At 47.4% G+C, this 18,653-nt stretch overlaps 1 protein-coding gene across 4 annotated transcripts; it reads right to left on the bottom strand.

Moving 5' to 3' along the window:
- Positions 1-71: 71 nt before the first annotated feature.
- Positions 72-17,792, bottom strand: LOC111849759 (E3 ubiquitin-protein ligase znrf3-like). 4 transcript variants are annotated; one of them, XM_072714354.1, is made up of 9 exons: positions 17,067-17,268; positions 11,640-11,700; positions 11,445-11,567; positions 7,108-7,182; positions 6,852-6,983; positions 6,287-6,397; positions 5,953-6,093; positions 3,781-3,883; positions 72-3,517 (listed from the first exon to the last, which is right to left on the bottom strand). In XM_072714354.1, the coding sequence occupies exons 2-9, from the start codon at positions 11,667-11,669 to the stop codon at positions 1,980-1,982; spliced, it is 2,253 nt and encodes a 750-aa protein (XP_072570455.1). In that variant the 5' UTR covers positions 11,670-11,700; positions 17,067-17,268; the 3' UTR covers positions 72-1,979. The 4 variants fall into 4 exon arrangements, with proteins under 4 accessions (XP_072570455.1, XP_023678687.2, XP_023678688.2 ...); XM_023822919.2 differs by lacking the exons at positions 11,640-11,700; positions 17,067-17,268 and adding an exon at positions 17,302-17,792; XM_023822920.2 differs by lacking the exons at positions 11,640-11,700; positions 17,067-17,268 and adding an exon at positions 17,302-17,792 and having other exon boundaries at positions 6,287-6,394.
- Positions 17,793-18,653: the final 861 nt, after the last annotated feature.

The following is an 18,653-nucleotide window of genomic DNA, read 5'->3' as shown; positions in this document are numbered from 1 at the left end:
TTACGAGGAAAGTTGATATCCACTGTGGAGCTGGACAGCGAGGCGTCCATTCTGTCACACAGAAGCTTGGGTAGAATGTGACAATGCATTTAATTCTTAAACACTGGATCCATCAAAAAATATTTTTTCCCCCTGTACATCCCAAAATAGGTACCAATTCTACATCTGATTAAAAAATACGCACCATTTTTGGTCAAATGCAATCTTTGTGTATACATTAATTAAATCACTCGAAAAGACAGGACATGAATAAAATTAAATAGCAAATACAACACAGATTCTTTAGATGTTTTGCATATACATAAAGACTGATGCACATAAAATACAATAAAAATTTAAATGTATATGACATTTGTGCACATAATTCGAAGTGCTGAAAAACAGAAATCAGACAAATAGCAAAACCACAAACAAACCTATTTCCCCCCCAAGGGTGTGAAATTCTGTCATACGAGAACCACAGGATCTACAAGCTTGTGTTTCATGCTTTTTTTTTTTTTAAAACTGCCTTTTGCTGATGGGAATGATTTTGTCATGTTGCCAATTTACAGTATAATTTTTTTTTTTTTCTTTATTGAACCAGCCAGGTGATGTTAATTAGCATCTAGGTATTTTCACTCCAGGTTTTGGCGGATCTCCATTTAAACCAAAAGGTGAGCGCTTCACTTGCCTAAAAGGGATAAAAAGGGACCTCCATTCAATCCAAATATCCAGCAAGATAACTCAGGAACGCAGCAGTAACTGCTAAGCCTACGTTTGTTTACTTGTCCGGTTTCCATGGGAAACCAAGTCTGCGGCTCCAAATACAGCAGTCAGGTCTGAGGGGTGGAAAGACGCATTCTCTCCTAAGTACCTGCAGCCCCCCCTGGGTTTCACGTGAGCTGGTTGCCATTATGTGCCAGAGAAGCATCCACCATCTGCACCATCTCGGTGAAGCAGACCTTCCAGCCACCTGGCATGCCAACCACCCTCCACGCCATACTTGCACGAAACAGTAGAAATTTCATTGCATAAAAATATGTAGCCAAAACATTATCATATCAAAACATACATCATAAATAGATAGAATGTCTAAAAACCCATCAATGGTGAAGGTGCAATGGATCAAGAATTAAACGATATTTCATAAAATTCTATATACAGTGCCTAGCACAACACATTCATACCTGGGTAATGCCAACATGTCATCAGCAAGGGAAATTCTCCAGAGGGAAGTTGCTACGCACCAGCTCCGAAAACTCATGCAAGTAACGTAGTTCAGTTGGAGCCTTTGCTATGAATATATGCAGACAACCGCAGCGTTACCCATCGCGATTAAAATTGTTATGCTGCAATGACTAGGCAAAGATGTGCCCATCATTCGTAATCAATGCAACGTTCAGAAGCATCTGCGGGGGTGTGAGAATCTCTGTGAGGCACCAGAAAAAGAGGGAGATTGTTTCATTCTGCAGGAGGACAGAACGGTCCACAGGATGGACGAGCCCTACTACATTTCCCATGCTGCTCCCATGATCCTTTGCTGCCACGTCTCTTCCTGGTCAGCTTCAAGTTTGCATGGAACGTGCAGGACTACCAAAAATGTATCCACCTGCTCCGCGATGTGCAGGAACCACAATATCAACAGGGAATTCTGAGACTAGGCATTATAATTTAAAATATTTGCCATCTTTGCTTCTGATAAAAAAAAAAAAAAGCAAAAAAATATGCACGATATTTGCATAACTATACAATCTCGAATATTAAGTACTACATTCCAAAGAAATTAGACGGTCATGGTACATTCTAAGCTTGTCATGTACAAATGCGCAAGTTCACAATGGGCCCACAGGTTTTTGGGATCCCAACTCTGAAGGAGGCCCCAGACCAAGGCATGCTGGGTACTCATGTGTAATGAGGTAGAACATGCAGCTGGGAAAAAGCGAGTGGGCGTGGCCTCTCCATACACTGTCTACATTAACCAGCAGCACTGAGGAGCTGTGTCACGTGGGGAAGCAGACCTTGGGCTCCCCCTGCTGGCCGGGACACGTGTTCCGAGAGCATGTTTGATCTCCATCGCTCCCCACGGCATGGCACACCCCAGCCAGCTCCTTCCCCTCCCTCTCTGCAGGAGGGTGCCTGAGGGGTTCTAGGTGCTGCGGAGTTCTGTGGGCCTGACAACCCGGCCTGCAGAAGTTCTCCGTTCTGCCTATGCCGGCCCGAGCCTGGTCAGAGGTGCTCCTGAGGTGGACACAGCAGCACTGGCTGCTGTCCCAACCAAGACGGTCCTCCGTGGTACAGCCACAGGGCTGGTCCTCGGCGTCTGCCTGATCCATCAGGCTGTTACATGGGCCACTTGCATGGGAAGTTTGGGTCAACAAGCCCTGGATGCGCTGTTCATCATCAACCATTTCCAAGAACTTAGCCTCTCCAAGTTGATAATGTCTTTCTTTAGTGGCAGCAGGCGGGATCTTGAAATGGCAGCCACAGGCCACAGTGTGACTACCCCGGTCATCCTGAACCACACTACGGAAGTCCGCTCTGGCGCCCTCTAATGCCCCAGGTGGTGTACTACCATTTCTTTCCATTGGTTCACTTGAACTACAGCTTCTCCTGTTGACGTCAAAAGTGCACTGGGTGAGCAGGTCCTGTCGCCGTCGAGAAGGGGACCCTGGCCGCCCATGACGGGTGGGGGGGCTGCCATTCCTCATGTCCAGCCCCGCACTCCCGCCAAGACTCCCACTGCGAAAAACGAAGGGGTCAGTGTCGCTGCTCAGGGAGCTGCGAAAGGTGGAGCAGCTACCAAACGTGGCTCGGTTGCTGGTCTCCGTGGAGTCCAGCATGGAGTCGCTGGAGGAGGAGCGGCCACGTCCACACCGGGCAGCGCTGCTGCTGTCACTGCCGGGCCCGTCTCCCAGGTAACCGCTGCATACTGACTGGTTGCCATGGTAGCAGGTGCGGGCGGGGCCAAGGCAGGAATGGATGCCGAGGGCAAAGCCAGTGTGGAGCGCGGCGGGGCAGATGAGGCTGGATGTTGGGAGGACCTGTTCAGCCCCAGGATTGCTCGGCCCCTGGGGGAAAGTTAACCCTTGGTAGAAGTAATGCTGGTACATAGAGTCGTTTGGGGAGACACAGGGAACTCTGGGAAAGGAGTGACCGTGAAGCCTGGAACGCCTGAAGGTGGACGAGGAGGCCGACGGCCGGTGGTATGTCCCAGCGGGCTGGACGTAGAGTCCTGCAGGCTGGGAGCAGTCCGGCATGAGCCGGGATGAGGCCCCACCCGCCTGCCGGACGGGGGGGTAGCCACGGAAGGTGGCGGAAAACCGCGGGGCGTACAGCGTCCGATCGACGCGCCCGCCCGTCTGCGTCGCTGTGGGCGCCAGGCTGCCACGGAGACCCGTTCCGCCGGAGTTGGGGTATCCAGGGGTGGTGCGGTGCACACGGCCCGGGTGGTGGGCCGGGAGGACCACCCTCGGACGACGAGCATGCGGCGGAACCCCCGAGTTGACACAGGCAGAGCGGAGGTTTCCCTTCTGTTGTTCTGCACGGAGGAGAAACGGAAAGCTAAGAATGAGCAGCAGCCCCCACCCACCCAATCTAATAACTGGCCCCCGCACAAAATATCCAGCCATGACATGTACCTGAGGGGCAAAGCAATTAATGCACTTTAATCTAAAACGGACCAAAATGTCAGCATCCATGGAAGCTGCAAGTCACAGCAGCTCTATTCTAATCCCTCATGTCTGCACCAGGAGCTGCAGCAAAAACCCCAGTGCCCTGTAGGTGGCGCCACAGAAAGCTCACCCACGATGTTGCGCCGGCAGTGAGGGCAGGTGTGGTGTTGCAGGAGCCAGGGGTCCACACACCTCCTGTGGAACCTGTGGGCACAGGAGATCACCCGCAACTCCTGGGGGGAAACAGTCACACCAGCAGTAAAAAATCTGGACGGGGATTGAAACAAAACATTGAGAAAGCCTGTTCATTTTTGACAGTGGGACGGATTTTATGCAAAAAATAGAAACTGGTCAACATGATCAGGTGTGAAGCGACTGAGCAGTAATGATCTCTCCTGCTGGAGGGAAAATCACGCGAAGCTGGTACTCCAGGTTACGAGGAATCATATAAACATCCCAGGACTTCCGCACTTCTGCAGCCAACCTTTCCTGGAATCCGCCAACCATGTTTGTTTTGAGTCTGATCAGAGGAGGGTGTATGTTTATATACAATTTCTAGTCCAAGCTTCTTGCTGACTGTTACTATTCCCCTCACCAATGAACAATCAAGGAACGCGTGCGTTACCGATTTGACCGTCCTCGTCGTTTCAATGTTCTAGTGGCGTGCACCTGACCTGGATGATGAAAACGATGTTACCACAGCTGGGAAGGGAGGGGTGGCCGTGTGCACCGTACATATGAACCAGCCTGACATCTGCCAAGTAATACTCAATCCCTGCTTTGCAGATGGTTTTGCCCTTGTCCAACTCCTCCTTTTCATTTCAGTTTTTAAATGCAAAATGCTCCCAAATATAAAATTATAAAATTTACATTAGCCAAGATAGGATAAAAACCAGAACACTATTAGCGAGAGTGCAAACAGTGCACCTACATACTGGTATATACTGGTGTCAAACTCCAGTCCTGGGGGGGCGGAGCCCTGTGTAGCTTAATTCTTTCCCTGTTCCACCACAAATGATTCAGCTCAAGAGCTGTGTGGTAATTAGCACAAGGAGTTGAATCAGGTGTGTTAAAATGAGGGGAAACCCAAAAATGTGCAGGGCTCCGGCCCCCCAGGGCTGGAGTCTGACACCCCTATCCTATACGGTAACAGGACTGATACAAGTAAAATTCTATGTAAATATTTTCAAAGTCACTGGGAAAAGGCATAAATTAACACGGTAAATCTTGGGATTTTATGGATCGATAATGAACTATCAAAACCAGTATTGCGGTTAATGGAAAAATCCATCATTTTCCCGACCCCTACTGGACTCTAAGACAAGCAGCTGGAACACGGGGGAATTGAGGGATGAGGGAGAGGGGGATAGAGGGACTTTCCTTCTATGTTTACAACCCACTGTTCCTCCATTTACATGCTTAGTGAGGATGAGAAGCATTTAAAAACCAGATTTCTAAAAGTCAAAGACCTTTATTTTGAATGAGCAGCTATTTAAGCAGACAAATGCTACTGTCGTCATTCTTCATTCACAGTAAGTGTGGGACTAAATCCACGCAGGAACGTGCATTTAATTACTTCCTTCTGCCAATGCTCCTCCTGACTGCATTTACGGGGTGAGGGATTTTTCGTTCACTGGAAGACAATAGGCAACATAAACACTGGGCATTTGTCACGCTGCGATAAACACCATGTTTTATTCACTTAACCTTGTTGCATCCCTCCCTGCCAAATTAGGTCTCGCTGTGCGACACACGGCACCATGGATGCTTCCTGGCTCATTATAACATCAATATCCAACTGGAAGTGGAATTGAATTCGACCTCTGGGGGGGGGGGGGGGTCACCACACGGCATTCTGATCGACTCCCACAGTAACGTTTAATCGTTCAGCTTCAGCGAGTGCTTGCATAAAAGCTTCTTCCAGTAAAATACTACGGTGCGTCGCAGGTGTTTCAGTCAACGGTAACATAAGCACGAGGCAGAACTCATAAAATAAAGGTCTTAAAGTTTATCCCTTAATCCCGCTCCTCCTTCGAAAGCAGACAGAAATCAAACTCTGTGCACTAACCTTTCATTTGCAAGCACACTTATTTCTAGAGTCAAAAAAAAAAAAACACCATTTGTTAATTTCACCCTGTAGGTGGCGGCAGAGCTGCAGGCTGTGTGACCACTATGGCACCTTTCTTAGGCTGCCTTAAAAAAAAGCCTGGCGCCCGACAAACTGCAGCTGTTAGCTTAGTGGTGATTATCTGAAGTGGTTCACAGTGCAGCTGCTATAACCAGACCCCGTCCGGCGACTGACCTCTCCGTCGAGGTAGCGCTCCAGGCAGATGGCACAATCGGAGGCAGAGCTGCCGCAGAGCGAGTCGCGGTGCCCCTTGGCCTTGAAGTGACGCGTCTCCATCTTCTCCAGGGCCTGCATGGCCGCCCTGTTCACGGACCCCTGCCGGGCGAGGAGAGCAGCCGTGCATCAGATGGCCGCCAGCACAGTTTCCAAACCGGCCATGACGCCATGAAGATGCTTCATCGAGTGCCAACTGTAGCTCCTGCCTCGGGCTGATCGGGAGCTGGCGCGGTGCCACCTTACAGAATAAAGTCTACGGAGAAACGACGGCAAAGCCAGAGGAGACACTCACCTGGGTTCTCCGCTGCTTGAGCTTGATCTTGATGAGCAGGAGGAGGCAGACGAGGGACACCGCCACGAAGAAGGCCAAGAAAACGCCCATGTCGAAGAACTCGGCCGGCTGCTGTGGAGAGGAGAGCCCAAAAGAGGGAGAATCAGGCCTTTCCAGGGGCTGACTGACCTCCAGCTTGATGGCATGTGGGACACTGAGAACATGCCAGGAGATATTAAAATAAAGAGCTCTGCTGATGGCAGTTAACTCCCAAATCATTACTCGTCAACATGGAAAACGCCGAATGAGACCAGGGTCCGAAACACATTAATTGGCTCATGCTGAAAACCTGCTATGATCTCAGTTGTAGAATTGGCAGATTTCCCCGTTTCTATCAGTTTTACGATGACTTATCAGTATTTCAATTCACCGCTGAGATTATCATCGTTCCTGTGGTTTCACACCAAAACTGCGTCTAGTCTTTTGTTCCTTGCCAACACATCACTTATACGCGAATCCAAATACATAATCCAGCCGACACGCTTCTCTAACGCTTTCACGTTTTCACACGCTTGTCGTCGCTCACCTGGGGCGGTCCGTGCTGGATCCTGGCACGGGCGACCTTCTGCTTGTTGACGATGTTCATGAGCTTCACCGCTTCACCCCCCTTGACAAACACCACAGGCCTCTTCAGGGGGGTGTCCGAGCCCTGGTCCAGCTTCAAAGGCCCACCAGACACATTGCATATGACACATGCCATCAGTAAATACTTTTATACGAGTTTATTATCCTTGTTCATCTTTTAGTAAGCAGGAAGTGCCAGGTGCTGATTGGATACCAACCTGGTCAATGGCACCAGGGTCCTCAGACACGTCCAGGATAACTGCAGTGGCCCCTCTCTGGACAGCTCTCTTGGTCTGGATGGATGGATGGAAAACAGGACTTCAGTCTTCAATGTAAAGGCAAGAAACTATGGTCATGACTACATGGTAATCCCCATCAGACTGGGCTGGCCAGGTCCAGGCCGCGCTCCCAGCACAGCGACATTCTGGTGCCAGAACAGGTCACAGATTCTGAAAGTGGCCAGTAAGGATTTTGTAAGAAAAGGAAACTGTGCCTTTACAATGTCCCAAACCCACATCTCAGACAAAAAGAAATAAAAAATAAAGGATCGAAATCTGGTTTTAGTTCAACTTGTCTTTTCTATTGCTGTGACAATTTCCATCCTTTAGTTATATATCAATTGATACTGAGATAATGCATACATGCATCACTTACATTCAATTTTTTTCTGTGATATCTAAAAGCAATTTGACCAAACTGCACAAAAAGTTCATTGTTATTTAAATAATCAGGATCAAGTTGTTTGAGCCCATTGAATTCCCAGGTGTGACAGGGTAACTGGAGACAGTGTGAGCCATTGTGATTTCTATCCAGTGTGTCATTAACAGAAGATTCTCACTGCGGTTTTTCGAGGTCTTTGATTGTTTCTTTTTTTAAACAACCTAACATGAAGGGACGGAGGCTAAACGCCCCAAGTTTCGGATCCTCACACGTAAAAAAAGACGTACGGTTAAAAAAAGTTAATTTCACAGATGACCGGCAAAAGTGGACGCAGGCATGAGAAGAAAGGAAGGACGTCTAGCTGAGGAGGGAAAGGAGGAAGCGTTTCACAGCCGTGAGCGGAGAGGGAGCTGGGCCGCGTGCGGATGGCGTAAGACCCAAGGCGGGCGGGAGGCCCGGCACACCGCCCCACTCCCGTTACGGCCCCCAGCCAATCAGGGAGGCTCCCGAGATCCTGTGACGCAAGGCCCGGGAAACGGTGCCGACGGAGCGGGGAGGTGGGGAGGCACGTGGCGGCCGGGGGCGTCTCCAGGAGACTGCTGGGGCAGAAGGAGCGTCGCCGTGTGCCGGGAGACCGAGCCTCACCAAAGACGGCACCAGCGCAAGGAAGCAAAAGCCCGATAAAATCAGCCTCAAGGTCAATCCATCACCAAAAAGCCTCCTTATTTGTAACCAACACCAGATTAAGTTCATCCGCTCTGAATGGAAATTCACACTATTTTCATCTGGAGAGGCACCTCACCAGACAGACACAGGTCTTTGGCAAAGCATCTAAGCGGCTTGTTATTCTGCAGGGGGAGGGACACGCCCAGCTCTGATTGTGTATCCTAACCTTCCATTACAGCCAATCTGAGGATCCCTCAGCCAGTATAATTAAGGTAATTAGGACTTTGCAGTACCCTGTCCTGGTACAGTCTGAGGTTGTATGTCAGCTTTTTATTTCAATCTTTTCTCCTTGATACCTCCAACTCGGTCTCATGACTGAAAGGACTGTTTAATGACCCCCCCCCCCCCCCCAACCCCCCCGCTAGCCGCGCAGAATGCAGGTACCTCTGTAACAGTGTATGTTCAGCTTAATGATAAAATGATCAGAAATGCCTCTGCACAGGGCACATAGACTCTGGAAAGAAGCTGCTTTTCTGCAGGATACTGGCCCTCAGCCGATCACCAAGCTTCTCTGCATCATGCAAATCTGACCCAAACATCTCTAAATAAACAAACAAAAAAAGGCTTGAAGAAATGCTAAGAGAACACAGAGGATCAGGTTTATCCAATTTTTTATTTATTATTAATTAATAAGAAGAATAATATCATCATCATTATGGACTTTGAGCAGAAACACACTATGAACAAAGCCTCTCTATTCGCATTTGTCAACTAGTAAGACTTCAAGCAAAGGAGTCACCCAAAAATACTCAAATCTAATGCTAAATCTCTCCAGTTACAGTGAGCTGGAAGAACAGAAACTAGAATGAAAGAGATGAGGAAAAGCCTGAAAAATGATTACATTTAGATCAGAGAGATCAAAAGGTGTTTGTTAGGACGTTTACTGGGAGAACAGGTCGAACCAGAGGTGACGGTCTGGTTCTTCAACTGGACATGAAAGACCAGTCACGCTAAACACACCCAGACAAGCACATTAATAAAGAGAGGCAGCTGAAAACTGGGGCTCAGCATCTAATCTCTATGTAAACTTGCCTAAAGCACTGTCTGGATCAGCATTGTTAGCGCTGATGTAAAGCTGTCCTCCTCTGCCCGCCCTCCCCAACACCACAGCGCACCTGCCCTCGCACACGGAAGGCTCGGTGCATCAGGGATTTCACGTTTCAGTGGGAATTCACCAGGCTATGAATGCTACAGACACAAACCAGAGCGCCACGCTTACTGGACCTTCCCATCAAAGCTAGGCTGCTCATGTTTTCACTTCCTGTTGTTGAAGCTATAACCAAGTTCTCCAAGCACACCTGCAGCATTTTACTAAGAAAGGCACAGCATTTAAGGGGAAGGACTTTCAAAACTCATGAGATGAAGAGCAAGAAGTGGAGTGCAATACCACCACCATCACCCCTGTTTAAAAAGTTTAGGGACCGTTGTGAAATTCTGGACACGGTGATTAGCATCCAAATCTCAGTGCAGGACATCGCACGCACCAGTGCACCCACAGCTGGATGATCCCACTACATCATACTTGCGTAACTTCCTGACCAGATTACATCACCCTCTCTGCTGGGAGGGGGGTCTGCAGAAAGGTGGGAGCAGCACCCCCATGGTTTTCTGGGGGTCTGATATAGCCAGTGCTGGACTCCCAAGATGAGAAGCGCCCTTGACCAATCACAGTAAACCTCTGACTCTGTGCTGCAGGCTGAGATCTCACTCAATACCCTTGGACAGGTACTTAGGAGATGATTCAGACCCCTATTGATAAAACAAGCCAGAAAGCACATTAGCAAGAAAGCAAGAACTTCTAATGAGTTAAGCCTCAAATTGCCCAAAGGTGAAAACCTCATTTAAAAGAACATTTCAAAGTGATTCGATCATGCTTTTACTAAAGCAGGATCTTAAAGGCACATTAACCAAATGCTTAACTTGGGAAAAGGACAGCCAGAAATTCTTAGTAGGCGTTCAGTTTATAGCATGGGATATGACTTAGGCGGCTTTGTAGCATGCTTTGTGGCTCAAGCAGACCGACATGTGACATTTACGCGCTGTGCCACACAAAGGCCTTCCTTGTGCCCTTGCATTCTTCCCTTCAGTTTACCCCGTCGCAATATCTAAAGGTCAAACATAGCATAACTGGCACTTCCTTTGATCTGACAGGGCAGGGACAGGGAGAGGAACAAGACGACAAAGCTGTTCTTGTAAGCCAGTCCACAGCGAGTGAGGTCTTGGCACGTATTAACAGAGCTTTATCACTTATTTTACTTCATCCAATTCATTGCCAGAAATCAAGGAATCCAAACAAACGTCCCACACCGACCATCGCAGCAGCCAAGGTTAAACCTGATTCTTAGGGGGCTCAGGAATCCCTGGTCTGCCAGCTCATACAGAACAAGCAGAAAAACCCACCAGACCCCCATTAGATTGCCTGCCCCCCCCCCCCCCCAAGCTGGCCCAGAGTGAGGCCCCATGATCTCTGAAACCCAGACAGTAACTGCTCTGAAACGAGGCGAGCTGCCGGCACCAGCGGAGTTTCATCTTCAAAAGGTCCGACAGCAAACAAAGGTGGAGCCTCCGGGCATGGCGGGCGTGCAGAGGAGGGCGCGGCCATTCCGCCCGGAAGCTGGGACCGCCGGGCATGCTGGGACCTGACCGTTTCCAAAAGGCTAGAACAATCGCGGCGACTGTTTTGTTTTATTCTGCAAACTGACGCACGTCGGTTCAATGGCCTTTTCAAGTCGCTGCAACTGAAAGTTTAATCCTCTTCCCCATCCCACCTCATTTACCCAGAAGCCTTTGCACACCCCCAGTTAGCCCCACCCTCCTATCCTTCAATTCAACACCACTATCACCAAGCATAGCCCAACAGCAAACGGTGAAAATAGGATTGTAGGTGTGCATGTATGTGTGCGTGTTGAGGAGTGATCTTGAACACAGTAACACCTCCTCTCTGACAAGGGGTGCACTGTCAATAATGCAGTCACTCACATCATTGTCCGCTATTATTCATCAACAGGGTTCAGTGGATATTATCACCAGTCATTTTGTTTGCAGATTATTTATGAAGACAGTGTTTTGATGGGGTTTAATTTATAGGAAACACATTCCATACAATCAAGTAAAAGCTGGATGTTGATGGTGATCACACGGCCTCACAGCGAGGTAAACGCACTCTTACCTTCCCCAGGACCGTGAGGCAGCTTGGGTCCAGCTCAGGCTGCTCCAGCTTGACCACGCCCACCCAGCCGTAATCATGGAGATCCTCCTCGTTGTTGCCATTGCAAAGACCCAGCGGGTGGACCTGAAACGGCCCAGACAGCATGTCACACATCCAGCCACCAGGGAGCTGTGCGCGTGCCAAGCGGAAACCCACCAAATCAATGCCACAAGGGGGCGCTGTCATCTGGCATAGGCGAGGTCATGGGGTCAGGCGCCTTCAAACGTGACAAATACCACCTCATTGTTACGACCCCTTTGAAAACATGCCACTACCCACAGTACAAAAACAATTAAAGAGTGTAAATGTAGCTTCTACTGGGACATGGCCGGATGCCTTCAGCTAACGCGGATAAATCATGCCAAATGGAAGCCTTTTTAAGCGATACTCTGGGGATGTGCAATTAGTTCAATAACTAATTAATAGAGATATTTTACAGAAACCTTGACGTCCTTTGGTTTCATAAAGTATTTCACCGGAACAGGTTTCACCCAAGTCATGCCTTTTAATACATAAATATAAAAGTTTGTCTGAGGAACAAGTACCGTAACATCCTTAACATCTTCAGAAAGTTACCAAAATACTGAGGCAACAAGAGTACAACCCAAAGCATTTTGCCCACACACACACACACACACACACACACACACACACAAACAGCAGCATAAGAAAGTAATTATGAATTCGCCAAGGACCGACACCAGGAAAACAGATTTTTATAACCTCCATCTTCAGTTAAAAAAACGACCAAATGGTTTATAAATAACTTATTTACTGGCTGTTTTACAATGCTTACTGAAACAAACAATGATGATGAGCCTTAAGCAGCAAAAGGCTCATTTATTCCCCAATAACCTCATAAATTAGCATTACTTTAAATGCTTTGATGGACTGGCCTGACCACAAGCTCCCAAAAGCCACAAAATCGCGGCATCAGGGTGATCGACACCCTCCCCCAAAGGGTGGAGCCAGCCTCACATTAAAGGGCCATAGAGCCACATCAGCCTATCACAGTCTGGGTGTACAGGTTTCACAGAGTGTCAGGTGCGTCTGCTTGGCACCAGAAGGCGTCCCGGCAACCATCAGGATCAGGTGGCGGAGGATACAAAGGACCACATGTACTCCCAGTGGCCGTGTTCTGCTAATCGGGAAGGAGGTTCTTGCAGAATAATGACACGTCCTACCAGTAAAGGGTGGGGGAGAGTCGGTAGATCAAAGCAGAGAAGCCTCCTAGGGGCAGAGCCAAAAATGATCCCAGTTCCGCGACTACCCTCACGCGCACCCCCACCTCCTCGGAGTGCCATTGAAGTCATGCCGGAAAGATGACACACACACCAGAAGGACCGTGGCATCGCTGGCGAGGGATTTAAAGCATTTTCCCATAGTCCTCCCTCCCCAAAGGGGATAATGTTCAAAAGAATCATGCCTTGTGGCCTTTAACCTCTCCAGAAGGTCGGTGCCGGTTGGAAACCCCCAGGGCCAACATGCAGATGCTGACCCCAGTCCGTGGTGGGGGACTTTGGGGTGAGTAGATCCTAAATTTGCTCTTAAAACGTCCCACACACAACCACATGTTTTGGGGGGGGGGGGGGGTATATCAAAGAGTTCCGGGAATGTCACTTTTTCCCAGAAATTTTAAAAGAAAATTAATCATAGGGTAACTCATCCCACTCAAATTATCCATGTCAAGTCTGGCTCAGACCAGTCGAGACCCTAAGATGTACTGTAGTCTTAATGCCTTTATTAAGATTCTGGCATTGGCGGCATCACACCCCCCCCCCCCCCGAAAGACTTTTAATACAATTTAAAAATTCAGCTTAGATTTCCATAAGATCAGTCTGCATGTTTCCATCAGTAACCGCTTGACCAGAGTTGAGATTAACGGGACGACAAAGCTGAGCTTGTAAGCCAGTCTACAGCGACTGAGGAGAGTGGAGGTCAAGGGGAGGTCATGCGAGCTGACGATCGCAAGTTAAACGGAAAACATTTCGTTGACCTTTGGGAGGAAACTGAATTACACAAGATCTCCACACAAACAAAGCAGAGGCTGCATACAGCTGTATTAAGTGTCCTGAAGGTAACCCTACCCACCACAAGTCCTACATTGACTGGATCCAGTCCACTGCTACTCCTGAGAACCCTGCAAACTTGCTGATCATAACAGTTAGCCACACTGCTGCCATACACACCGTACCACAAGCTCAACGTTGTCTCCATGGCTACAAAGCGCCCACTGCTGCTGATTTTGAGCTGTTGTTGCTCATGTTCAGACAGATTATATGGCCCACGGGTGGCAGCAGGGAAGCAAGCATGAGAACCTTCTAAGGCGGAATGTGACACGGGGCAGAACTAAGCTCAAGCCTGAGCAGGCAGCAGCCCAGTAGAGCGAGCGGGAGGTGGACCAGGCTGCCGTGCAGGATTGGGACTAAACCAGCCCCGCTCAGTCTCTCAGGGGCTGGAAATAACCTCAGAGCAGCGTTACTGATGCTGCCGCCTGGGATGGCAGAATAAGAGGCTTCACAATCTGTCGATCATCCAAGAAGGTGCGAGTGAGCTAAAGTGATCAAGCACTTCCATGGGTTCCACTATACATCATCCAATGCAGATCTAGTCCAACTTCAACACGTTAACCCTGGACCTCACCATCAGATATCAAAAACCCCAACCAGAAGACTGAAGAGACTATAACCATGATAATATTTTGCCATTGGACAGACAGGAGCGGACTGTGCTAAGATAGTACCCAGAAAGTACAGTGCATTCTGGGGGAAAGTCACTCTGCACAGAAGCCCACACCATGAAAGAAACTGCACTCCCTCCTGGAAGACATTTCAGAGGGCTTCTGAGATCCAGCTGACCAAATAGGTGACTGCAGTCAGAACTTCTCGGAAGGTTAAAAAAAAAAAAAATCCATCCTACATCTGTGCTTAAAGCGTGGTTTTGGGGTAGACTGGGGCTCTGAAAATTGTCCGTATAATATACAAAACTCTTAAGAGGTTTAAAATGAATTTGCTTACAACACTAATCTCCAAGCCTTCATGAAGCCTAATCCAGCAAATAAACACACACTGTGCTGTTCATTCATATAAATCGCTTAGTCACACAGAAATAGGAAAATCCTGCAGCAATGGCCAAATGGTAATAAGGCAAGGTCAGGTAGCCCCCTGTGTACACGCCACAAGAAACTGGGAAGACCTGACTTGATGGATACAGTGGCTTTCCATTGATGAAAACACTCAGTCACCTCTCATTAGAGCAACTGTTGACTAAACCTGAAGGCCTGAAGCTTAGGATGCAATTCCAGCTGCAATTATGAGTTGGATGTGAATGCTGCTGGTGTAGTTGACGTATTTGTGGTTTAACTGTGCCACAAACATTTCCTGCTTCAACAAAGTGCAACCCTGGACTGTACATTAAATACTCCCCCTCCTGTTAATTTGGCTCAGTTTACTGGGCAAGAAATTAACCATGATCACATCAGACAGTTAATGGGAACTCGGAGACGGACAGGGACAGAGAGGGACTCAAAGGGGGCACTGAGGTGACAGCTCCCAGACAACCACCGACTGAATGCATGCTTAACAGCGCTGACAGGACTGCCTAAAACAAGACGTTCAAAGACATACAGGATGATGTCACCTGGTACCTAAGGCAACCAGAGTCATGAAGAAAGAAAGAGCTGTGATATAGGTTTGGTGCCGGTGGGAAGCAATTGAATCCTTTTAATTATCTACAAACACAGAAACTGCAGCAGAGTGTGTTACAGCCCACGGCCATAATCAACACAAGGCTCTTAAATGTACCAGATTCTCTTGTTGGCATTATGTTTTTGGGATAAGCCCTTATTCATACAGCAAACCCGTGTGGGTCAAAAGTCAACCCCCAACCCCCTTGAACAGAGCATGGGAGTTTTACACACAAAAAAATTTTCTGAGGACAATGAAAAATGATTGGGTATCTCTGTTGACCAATCTGATTGTAGAAGGAGTGGATCCAAGTAACTAGAGGAGGTGGGACCAACCAGTCAGATGTTTTGATCACGCCTCCTCTGGTTTCTTGTACCCACCTCCTCTACAAGCTGATTGGTTCTCTCTCTGGGCCAATCATTTTTCATTCTGCCCTCAGAACATTTTTTTGTGTAAGAAACTCCCAAGAGCTTCAAGGCAACCAGGCTAATGGCTCATAATACAAGTTTGCCACAGATAACAGACAGCACAAGCTTACCTGATCCCCAAGGCTGAAAGAGTCAGTGCGTTGGATTTTATGTTAGCAAACTCAGAGGGGCAGGGCAAACACAGACAGAGCAAAGACTCTTCCAATTACCAGATCCACCTGCCGTCTCCAGAGAGACCACCCAGCAGCGTTTCAAAGACCTGAAGAGACTCTTTCATAACACTATGAAAAACAGCAGCATTAGCATTACTTTTATTAGTCTAAACAGACTGGTGTAGCCACAGAACCAATACAGCAACCAACAGGGGTTAACTCAGAAAGACGTCTGAAAACCATTGGATTATAGAGCATTCCACGTAGAGTTAATAAGCAGTTTGAAGTCCAGCACTTTAACCAGAAAGGGCCCGCTGAGAAGCTGCTACTTTCAGGAAAGCTGCTCCAGTGAAGCTTTCTATTGTGATTTTTTTTTTTTTGCTGGAAGAGGCTACTTAGAAATACGCCACGTCTAAAAATCCACATTCGGTCACTTAAAGGATCATGTGACTGTACCGCCTATGTAACTGTACGAGTTCAGCAGCCTACAGGACAAGCTTCTTTCAAAAGGGCTCAAAAACGCTGGCTGTAACAAACAGGTGGGTTTTTTTTTTAAAAAGCAACATTATAGCAATTTAACACTATTGCTTAACGGCCCATAAAAAGTCATTAACAAGAATGCCCTCTTAACTTCACTTAGCTCACAACCCTATTGGCTCACTTTTCCTTCATCTTACACGTAACAGGAAAATGTATACTTAGCTGCGTTTAACACTAATTTACATGCTATAAAATAATGCATTTCTTATCGGATGACAGAGAACAAATACCAAAAATGTTGATGCAATCTCTTGTAATCGTTTATTTGGTTTGGGAATTTCCATTCAGCTCCCCAAAAACAGCTGCAACAAGTGAAGCTGAGGAACCAGGACCATGTCACACGCCATATTGTCGTCAGAGCCGGAAAACTATCCAAAATCATAGGCAAGCAGCGGAGATCACGCCTTCTGCTGGCATGCACACCAAAACGTGGGGGGACGCTCACTGCCATCACTACCGGACTCATCTTCATTTAACATATCAACACCCGATAGATTTCCCACCTGTTTGCATGAAGCCCAATAAAACCAACTGATTCACGCCGAAGTCTGAAACAGCGACAGAGCAGCACAAACGCAGTGCTCTACATCTGCATTACATTACTGTAATTACATTCAACGGCTCGTGTGCAATTATGGGCGACTATAATCGACAATAAATACAATTAGTTAGAAAATGTTTTGCAACTTGTTTTCACATACTCGCTTTGAATCAATATTATGATTGAAAGTCAAACGCAAAATACACCAGTCATCGAAAGTTGTCAGGTTGAGTTACCAAATAACTTCAAGCAGGTTATGAATATCAAATAAACGACAGGGTGCCGCTTCCAACAAAAATGCATCTTTGAACCCGAGTCGATGTCCACGACTTTTGCGGCAAAATAGGAGCCATCTTGGGACCACCCCCTCCAAAAAAAGTTGGGGGTGGAGGATGATCAAAGTGAAAAGAAACGGCACCGCATGCAGCCCTACACGCGTGAGGATAAGCGGGCATTTCCCTGGTCCCGTACCTGTACGATCTCGCCTTCCGCACTGATAGTGGCTCCGGCTTTGGAGAAGCGACCTTGCAGACCCGTAGTGTAAGTCGTGTAATCCCCATTGGGACTGGACTCGAACAGCACCACTTCGACGAAGGCGGTGTCCTTGGCAAAGGCGCTTCTCGAAGCCGCCACGGTCACCAGGATCAGGAAGGCCACCGGATCGCTCCGCGGAAAAGTCATCATAGTGCCGTCCGGGTCGACGCCGATCGGGACATAATTCCCACTTGCTGGGGGAATGCCCCTGACTCAATCCGAGCACTTAGGAAAACTCAAGAGATCGAGCACCGTGCTTGTGCGGAATGGATCGCAAAAAACGACGAGCAAACTGCGAGAAATGGACGGAAACGCACTTATTTGCTCCCTCGCAGCCTTGTCATCTGCAAGACGCCTCGCTTCTTTTGCTCTTCCCTCGCCCTCTGTTATTTCTAGTCCTATAAAGCGGACCTCTTTTGATCTTCAAACACGTGATTTTTTTTTTCCCAAAAGGGTTATCCCCACCCACAATATTCCTGACCCTTTACTTCCCACTCCGTTTTCCCGCAGCTACTAAAGTTAAGGGCGCGCTACACTGGCAATTATGCTGAAAGGAGAAAAAGATAATCTTTTTAGTTTTACTTTCCTTGTGGTAGATATGGCATTTGATTTGATTTACGCTCAGAAAAATGTCTCAACGTGTCTACTGTCTAGGTTTGAAAACAGGTCTACTTGATAACAGGGCACACCAAAGAACACGTTTTCCAAGAAAATTGCCTTTTAATTCTGTAGCCTGTACTATCGAAAACTAATCACCTAGCTTTTTTAAAACAGCAGTAACATTAATTTTTAAAAAATCCGGAATTTACTGTGGCTTAATTAAGTTAATTCTTTTCCGAAATATTGCGATTATTTTTTTCTTTCAGAGTTAGAGAAAAAAAATAACTGAAGCAAAAACTACCAAATTGCCCCTGTTTGGGAATAATCTCGACTAGCAATTTGAAATGTTCGAAAAATAGGAAATAATTTGTTTCATTTAATTTAGATCTAATTTCCCTGTTAGGAGAATCAAACAGCGAGTTGACATTTGCCGATTTTGTGTAGTACTGTTGATGAATGCTATCAATGATATGTGGCTTACAATGACACATGATTATTACTTTATTATTGTTATTGTTATTATTGTATTGTTGTTGAGTTTTTACATTGTGGCAGTCTCAAGCAGATGCCGAATACTGCCACCTTCCACAATCTGCGTAAACTACGTGCTAAAAGATGTTTACATTTGCATCCCTCTCGAGTTTCATTCAGTGGAATGGAGTCACTGGAATGCAAACTAACAGTGAATG

Source organism: Paramormyrops kingsleyae, chromosome 7 (assembly GCF_048594095.1).
Source record: "Paramormyrops kingsleyae isolate MSU_618 chromosome 7, PKINGS_0.4, whole genome shotgun sequence".
NCBI lineage: Eukaryota > Metazoa > Chordata > Actinopteri > Osteoglossiformes > Mormyridae > Paramormyrops > Paramormyrops kingsleyae.
This window is presented reverse-complemented; position numbering and strand designations above follow the sequence as displayed.

Coding starts and splice junctions, on each gene's coding strand:
- LOC111849759 (XM_023822919.2), bottom strand. CDS start 17,514: ATGATGACTTTTCCGCGGAGCGATCCGGTGGCCTTCCTGATCCTGGTG. Junction 6,984..7,107: donor ACCCTGGTGCCATTGACCAG/GTTGGTATCCAA, acceptor GGGCCTTTGAAG/CTGGACCAGGGCTCGGACAC. Junction 3,884..5,952: donor AGCGCTACCTCGACGGAGAG/GTCAGTCGCCGG, acceptor GTTTCCCCCCAG/GAGTTGCGGGTGATCTCCTG.